The sequence below is a fragment of the Pteropus vampyrus genome, unplaced genomic scaffold (assembly GCF_000151845.1).
Source record: "Pteropus vampyrus isolate Shadow unplaced genomic scaffold, Pvam_2.0 Scaffold47, whole genome shotgun sequence".
Taxonomy (NCBI): Eukaryota; Metazoa; Chordata; class Mammalia; order Chiroptera; family Pteropodidae; genus Pteropus; species Pteropus vampyrus.
The window spans coordinates 769,511-778,125 of record NW_011888828.1 but is presented as its reverse complement, the minus strand read 5'-3'; the positions used below and the strand labels follow the sequence as shown (position 1 = coordinate 778,125).

At 46.4% G+C, this 8,615-nt stretch overlaps 1 protein-coding gene across 1 annotated transcript in view; it reads right to left on the bottom strand.

The window, feature by feature from the left end:
* SCARA5 (scavenger receptor class A member 5) overlaps window positions 1–8,615 on the bottom strand; it is a 103,141-nt gene that overhangs the window by 19,565 nt on the left and 74,961 nt on the right. Inside the window, exons 5-6 of the mRNA XM_011359341.2 lie at window positions 7,798–7,896; window positions 5,958–6,014 (exon numbers count right to left, since the gene is read on the bottom strand). Of these exons, the coding sequence (XP_011357643.1) occupies window positions 5,958–6,014; window positions 7,798–7,896 (156 nt within the window). The remainder of the gene's footprint in view (window positions 1–5,957; window positions 6,015–7,797; window positions 7,897–8,615) is intronic.

The window sequence follows — 8,615 nt, the reverse complement described above, 5'->3', positions numbered from 1 at the left end:
AGCATCTGAGAAACATGAACTTGGAATATGGACCTTTCCATGGGGAGGAAGGGTCTGCACACCCTGTGCCCGGCACTGGTCACAGGGTTAAGGGCTGTCAGGAATAGCTGAGGCTTCGTTACCCCTTGGTTCTGGCCCCAGGCTTGTTCTCCCCTTGGTTTGTCACCTCCCTGCTTACAGCCCACCCTGGCTTCCCGGTGCCCAGAGGTCAAGCCTGAACTCCTGACTATTGATCCCCACATACCACATGCCTTATTTTTTGTTTCTTACATCCTGAACCCTGGCCATGTCAAACTATTCGGGTTTACCAAACAATGTTCTGCTGTTTCATGCATGATTCTCTTTACCTGGAGTACTTCACCTTCCACATCTACCTGTTGAACAGCAACCTGCCCTTCAAGACTTGGCTGGAAGACACCTTATCAACTGACCTCTATAACAGGAGGCAAATTAGCCTTTGTATATATGTCTACTGTAGCCTCAGCACATTCTACTGTGATTAAGTGTTTTTGTTACCTGCTAGACTGTGAGCTCCTCAAGGTGAGGCTGGGTCTTACCCACCTTTGGTTCTCCAGCCGTTGGCCAGTGCCTGGTACATGGCAAATGCTCAGTAAATGTTTGCTATATAAGTAAATAAGCAATGTTCTGTTTCCTGAATGTTTTCTTTCCTTCCATGCATCTATCTTTTCTTTATGATAGAAGTGAGGGAAGCCAGTCCCTCCCTTCCCTAGGGTCCCATCTCGATCTCCCTCATCCCTGCTCCTTCCAAAGCTAGCGTTGTGCCAACAACCTGCTTTCTGATTCATGGGTTTTAGGCCTCTGCTGTCACTTCTGTCCCTGCCCAGTTTTCATCTGGTTCCCACTATCGACCTCATTCACCACGCCCTATAGCGCTCATTCCTTTTCTCTCTGGTGTGTCCCATTCTGCTTCAGCCAGGACTGGAAGCAATGTTTGCTGCAGGACAATTGTTCTGGGCGAAGTTTGTGTCCCTGTGTATTTTCGGTGTGACTAGATATAAATTTAGGGGAGGAGACATTTGAAAAACACTCTTCTATCTCTACATATGCTTGGGTGTTTGCATCTGCCCAGCACTCACTCTATAAGGCTAGAGAGAAGGAATGAATGAATACACAAACTGAACAAATGTGTGAGTGAATCAACACTGCCAGATATGTGCCAGGTGCTTCTGCACAGGTTATCTCAGGAAGGCTACTGTGCTCAGGTCAAACAATCACAATAATAGGAAAAGTAAGCAAGGCGGGAAGGGCTTTGCTGGCAGGTGCAGAGTACACCCGGCCCCCACTGCCAAGTGAAAAGTTTGCTGTGGCCTATCTCAGAGCCACGGAAGCAGGTAAGGCAGCCAAGGCTTGGAGAAATGAAGAGCAAACTCTGAGACAGGGCAGGGTAACTTAAAAGTAACTGAGAATTGCTGAGGAGGAAATTAGCATCTCCAGATCAACCACTAAGAACAGACAGAGTGGCCGGTGAGGACCCCACACTGTCAAAGGCCAGGAGAATAAAAGATGACCCAAGGGTAGCAAAAGGACTCCAAGCCAGACAGGCCCGATCTGTGTCCTGGCTTCAATTCTTATGAACTCTGGTGACTTCCGGAAGCTTCCTTATCCTCTTCCCTCAGCTTCTTCATCTCTCTTACATCTGTAATCATGCCTCCTGAATATCACTGTGAGAATTAAGTGAAATAATGTGCACAGATACCTTACTCCTCATAGCGCCAGGTACAAGTCTGTTGATAGTATTACGTGAATGGTTAATTTTTCTTAAGTGTGGTTTACTTTTAAATCATGCTGTTGCTGGGGTATTAAAGTTGTATGAGGTATTAAGGATGTATGTGCAGTTAAATTAGCAAAGAAATACAATTGTATGGTCCAGTAGCTGTCTCTCTCGTGTTGGAAAAAATACTAACTTCTGATGCTACGATATCCTAAACAGATTCCTGGAGCCACTGCTTGCAGCCGACTGTAGGTACAGGGAGAGGAGGAAGGAAATTCATGAACTCCAAAGGACTCTCTTTGCACTCCTTATTCTAAAACAGAGATGGAAACATTTTAGCAGCTTGGGACAAATACTGTCTAGAAGCCACCATCCTGATCATTTATTTGGGGCTTATACTGCATAATGGGGGTAACTACTGCCCTAAATATTAAACACACACACAAGATGTTAAACATTCTTCAAGTTTTCTGAGATGTCACTGATAACTATTAACACACCCTGGCTTAGAACTGACCCCTGAGTCATTCTGCATATTTTTTTCCACGTGAAACCAAATTGAGGAAAAAATTTTAAACAATCTGAATGTAGATCCTACTTTAAATTCATGCTGTGGGGCTTAAACTAAACTATATCCTTTACCCACCCGCTAGCTGCAAAAAAAAAAAAAAAAAAAACTATTTATTTTTCTTGCAAATGCACCATATACAAGGGTAAAACAAATGTCTTTCTGTCTTGAGATGTGTATATATAACTGTCCCCCCCACCCCCCGGCCAAACTCCCAAAAGCCAAACATTTAACAGAATGACTGATATCACCCTTGCTTTAAACAAAACAAAACAAAAATTTTACCTCTCATCAAGCAGAAATCAGGAGATCTGAATTCTAGACTCAGTTTGGCCATGACCTAGCTCGGGGACTATGGGAAGTCTCTCTGGCTCTCTGTTCTTGGTCCTTGTTCAGAGCTGGTAGGGTGGGCTTGGGGGTGGGAGAGGAGTTGATCTGAAACCCACCCAACTCTAAAATCCTATGACTCCAGACCAAAACATGGGTAAACAACTGCAAGATTTTGGAAAAAATATGTAATATTAACCTAAAACATGGGTACCGAGAAGACCTCTCTTATAAAGCCCTCTTTGAAGGAAACAATCATTTTCGGATTCTGACCTGAGGGGTGTCTTATCTTATTTTTCTCATCAATCCCTTTTATGTAGTAACAACTCCACCTGCTGGAGCTTTAGGTTCATGCTGCTAAAGGTGGGCACTGTCTGGTAAGGTTCCATGGCCTGAGCACAAGCTGGGTTACGGAAGGAGGGTCCGTCCTCCACCATATCCCTGTTTGAAGGAGGGTAGAGCTCAGAACCCCTTCTTCTTACCCATCAGATCTTACAGTGAGGATGCTCAGGGCCCAGGGAATGACTAAGAAAACCCCGGAAGTGGGCACTCAGCGTGGGTCAGAATTTCTGCAGTTTTCTGAAAGATGATCCTTGGCTTCCCCTTCAGAGCCTCAGCCCTAGGGGTCCAGTTAATTCCTCTGGGACTGGAGTTCCGGAAACTAATCAGGAGTCTGAACACAGTGTGGGTTTGACGTGGTCAGAGGCAGGCCAGGGAGTGGAGGCCGTGGGAAGGCACAGATCTCAGCCCTGAATTGCTGCGACGGCCCCCAATAACACCCCGAAATCCATATCGCCCGGGGAGGGAATCACTAGGGCTTTTAAGGAGCCCAACCTACTCTTCAAGATCAGGGGCCTAAGCTCTCATTCCAGAATCAGAAGTCAGAGGCCTGGGTTTTTGGTTCCACCTCTGCGCTTGCCTTGGGAGAGTGAGCTCTCCACTCAGGGCCTCTGAAAATGGGGAGATGAATGAATGGCCTCCCGTTTTGTTGTTCGACAATTCCTGCACGTCTCCCATATTCCTCCACGCACTGTGTAAAAACCTCCTGTTGATGGCGTTATCTCTTTCTTCCCCAATCCATCACTGATGGTGACATTTTTGGGCCTTGACAGGGGGCAGGAAGGAGAAGCTTAGATCTTTGTGCAAGGGCTGTTGTCTGACCTCTGGGCTCCAGTGAGGGTGTAGCCTCTTCAGGGCAGGGAGGAATGCCAGCAGTCCCTAAGACAGGGCTGTCCAGAGCTTACATCAGCCTCTTTCGGTATAATCAATAGGCTCCAGGGCCAAGTGGATTAGACGCCTTTTCCCCTAAGCTCCCCGCCCGTGCCTAGGGGAGCCCCGCACCACTGGCTCAGCTCCCACCTCACGTACCGTGCGCCCCCAGCCTCAGAGCCCAATTCAAGTGCAGAGCCCAGCCAGCTGGGTCCACAGAGACATGTTAAACAGTGAAGAAAGCATCCTTGGGATTCATGGTGACTGATGACCACCACCTCTCCCCAGGCTCGGCCAGTGCAGACTTCCTCGGTCCTCTCAACTCAGCTGAAGAACAGTTGCCAAAAAGTTCCTGACAAGCACCCCTCTGGCATGTGGGCAGCATTTCTGATCTCCCTCTAAAGGTCATTTTTCCACAGCTCCTCCCTTCCTGCCACCCCATCAGGAGTTGTTTATTTCACACAGCTAAATGCCATGGTCCTTCTCAGCTACCTTGGCAACATTCCATCAGAGCACGGACAACAAAGAGAACAGGAGAAGGCAGCAACCCAAAGACAAAGTATGGTGCCCAGCCCAATTCATAAATGTGACTTAGATATATCGCAGATGTCCTAGATCACATCCAGACTCCCTTCCTTTGCCATCAAAATTTCCTTTTGGCTCCTGCAGGGTCCAACAGATCTCATGTAGCCGGGACACTCCTAGTTTAGCCTTTGGCTGCCCTTGAAAGGGACTCTAGATAATGCTAGGAAGACTGCCAAGAACATATATTGCTTTGTGGATTACAGCATCTAAGGTGAGGTGGGCATGTGGAGTCTAGGGTAAGTGTAGGCATACCTCGTCCTCAGGAGTGACAAAGTGCTATCACGTACATTTTTCCTGTTTAATCCTTAATCACTGCCCCGGGAAAAGGAAGGGCTGAGGAAGGAGGAAGCAAGTTTCAAGAGGCCTTGGGAAAGGACACTACTGAGGAGTGAGGTCTCCATCTGGTCCTGCGTGACTGGGATGAAAGTGGCGTTGTAAGGACCTACTGAAACCAAAGAAGATCAGCCCTAGGGAAACTCTCAGTCTGGGTCCGAAGAGTGAATCTGCATAGGTATATGAGTGTCTACAGGAGAACCTGGAGGCGGGCGCTCTCTCCCAGCCCAGCCTCCCTAGAGAGCCAAGACTGGAGCAAAGATGTCCTGGAAGAGGATAATCCACTTATGCCTCACACAGGGTGGCAGCATGTCAGAGCCCAACAAATACTAGACGCTGATATTTTTTTGTGACTTGGCCAGGAGACGCTATTCACTGAGGCTTGGCTAGGAGACTTCATTCTTCTCTGGCAATCTCTACAAGGTTCTACATGTAGCCCTTTGGGGAAGGAGGGAGAAAATAAACCCTAGAAAAGAGTGTTAGCTAGGTAGGCTGGCTTCCCTTGTAAACATCTGAGGAAGGGCCCTCATCAGAAAGATGCCCATTCCTAGACTTGGTGGCCTGCCAGATAGTGAGATCTCTTGCATCTCTGCTCAGTTAGCAGCAAAGGAGAAAAACCAGAGATTCTGCTTTGCCTCTACACCTTTCCTCATGTAGGTACTCAGGGAAGTCATGTGTTTTAATGAGGCCAGTAACTGAATTTTAGTGAGCATCTCCAATGATTTTAGGAAGTATGTCTGAATCGGTGTATTACATAGAACAATAATAATGAACATTACTGAGTCCCAACCACATGTCCAGGCATTGTAATAAACACTTCATGTGGATTAACTCATTTAATGCTCACAACGATCCTATGAGGTAAAGACTCTTCTTATCCCCATTCTATAGCTGAGAAAACTAAGGCACAGAGATTACATATCTAGCTAGTGAGGCAGCCAGAAGAAAGCCCAGGCAGTCTGCCCCCAGATCCTTCCACACAACCACTGGGCTTAGATCACATCTGAAAATGTGGCCTGTGACCCTGGAATACACTTATCTCTTGCTGGACCAGCAGAGCCTTGAACCAGGTAGTGGGCTCCTTTGACACTAAAGCCGTGGACCGTGGATCCACCTCTGGACCCCCAAACTTTTGGGGCTGGTTGGGTGACAGCTACACCTGTGCTGACAGAAAATCCAGCAACCCCAACAGAATTTTCTTACTGGAATCTCCTGCTCTGTCTCCTTTCTCTCCTTTCTCTCCTTTTGGGCCTCGGTCACCTGAAACGGAGGAGGAAAATTGGCATTAGAAATGGAAGTAAATCCTAATGGTAAATAAAGTACAATCTGCAGAAGACTTATTAACGCAAGACCAGAGAGAACCTCAGGCAGGAGCCAGTAGCTCTGGAGGGCATGGCATGATGGAAAAAGAGCTTGAGCCAATTCTGCTGCCTGTTCTGGTCACCCCAGGAAGCGGAGGGCCCCAGCTGAGGAATTTCCTTCCCTCCTCATTAACACCTAGGAAAGCAGTGCAGCACAGACTAAAGGAGTAGTGATATTTAGCAGGAAGAAGACAAAGCAAAGACATTCCTATTAAATAGTCAAGGGTCTGGAAGTCCACATCCAAGTTGCTCTAATAAGCATAAGAAGAGAAAAGGAAGGCTGGTCTTCAGTTACATAGGGAGAAACATAGGTTATATATCAGGCAGATTTACCAGTGGATGAGGCTATAAAACATGAGGGAGAGGCCCCAGGGAATTGTGAAATTTCTTTCCCAGGATATGGTTAAACAAAAACAGAGAAGGCTCTTTTCCCAGCTAGCATCCTACTCTACAAAAATGTAGTAGGCTCTGACACTGCTCAAGCGGGGGTTAAAATGACCAAAGAACTCTGTTCCAAGTACCTCCATAAAGGTATCTGCAAATCAAAGTTCATGGCATATTGTCTGGTGAAAAAAATCAAGCCAATAAGTTTCAGAGGAGGATGCCAAGTGTGATTCAAGTTTTCTTTAAAAAAAAAAAACAAAAAACAAAAAACAAAAAACAAAAAACAAAGGCAACCATATATGTAAACGTGAATATGCTGAGAAAAAGGTCTGGCAGGATATGCTCCAAACTGTTTACAGTAGTTATTCTAAAGAATAACAGCCTAAGAGACCTAGGGCGAGGGGACCCGCTTTCTACTTTACACTTCCTACACTTCTGTATGGTTACATTTTTTCAACAAGCATGTGCTGCTTTTGTAATCTGTTTTAAAATCGATTGTAAGAAATGTGGATCATAAAAGGACGGAAAACCTCAGGCTGTTTAATCACCAGCCGGGAAGTGAAATAAAAGTTCCCAGTGATGCAACGATGCAAGATTCAGAGACCGTCCTGGATGTGGGGTGGGACTGTTAGCAGAATGTCTTTCTTAGACTTCAGTTTAACAAGTGAGAGGCCGAGTCTGGAGAAAGACTGTCAGATTTCCTCGTCTTCTTCTGCAATGATGATAGGTCTGGACGCTTTTGAAATGAACGTGAAAAGACAGGGACTGACTATAACGTGGGCTCCCCTAAAACAGAACGAGGCAACTAGCAATAAAAAGGGAAAAGTCAGAAGAAACACTATTGGTAATGCAAAGCTGAGAACTGACTTAAGTTTGAAATGTCTGGGGAATCAAAATAAATTCCTCACAGTCCTGTGAGGAATCTGGCAGTGCTGGAGAGGAGGTGGCTGTCCCAGGTCTGCAGCCTCTGGGTCTCTCCTGCGGGCCCACTTTCCTGGCGTGGCTTCCTCTGAGCTGCAGCCAGTAGTAATCCTGGTTCTCCCTTGCATTTCTACAACACTTTCGAGTTTACAAAGTGTTTTTACACATGCGTATCCCATTTAATCCTCATGACAGTCCTGTGAAATATGGTATCATAAGGATTTCTAGTTTTTGGATGAAGAAAGTTGTGTCTAATGACGAGATTAAGGGCCTTGCTCGAGGCCACTTAGCCGGTCAGGGGCAGCCAGAAATCAAAGCCGGTCCACTCACTCCAAAGCCCAGGCTGGTGAGCAGGGGTGCTCAGAGACCATTATTACCTTTGAAGCCACGCATGCCCATTGTTCCTGTGGCTCCCGGCTTCCCATCATCGCCCTTGGGGCCGGGCAGTCCTGGGGTTCCTCTCTCCCCTGGAAGACCTGGGGAGACAAGAGACAAACTGGAGAGCCTCAGACTCAGAACTGGAAGGACCCTTAGAGGTCATCGTCTGGCTCAGCAGTTGACCTCAATCATGTGCCTCCCCTTGCCTGCCTCTGCTTCCTGGTTCTCTCAGGTAATTTAAAGATGCTACAAAAGCAGTGTTTCAAAGGTCAATACAAACCTTCCCCATCAGCACCTTTTATCCAGTTCAGTTAGGCCCTTACCCCTGAAAGAGCTAATTCTATTGTGAGTGATGGTGCTGGTGCCAACCCCATTTAGGAGATGTCCCTTTACCTCCAGCTGTGCTGGAGATTTAGGTTTGCAAACTTTTTTTTCGGAGCATTTTCTAAGTGCCAGGCACTGTTCTGGATGCTTTGTATAAAGTATTTTATCTAAGCCTCACAGTAAACTGAGGTAAATATTATTTCATCTGTGTTACAAGTGAAGAAACTGAGGCTCAGAAATTAAGTAACCTGCCCATCGTCATGCAGCAGAGAGTGTTGGAGGCAGGATCTGAGTCTTTTTGAATTAAAAGACCCCTGTCGGTCAGCTTCATCTCACGCTGATTAAAAGAGCTTACTGGTACTCAAGGTGGGAGGAAGATGAAATAGCTTCCCGTCGTATTTAGGAAAAAAATCAAAAAGATCCTTTTCTTGTAAACACCAGGAAGTCTAGGGATGGGAATCATAGACTAGAGGGAGGGAGAAAGTCAGTAAAT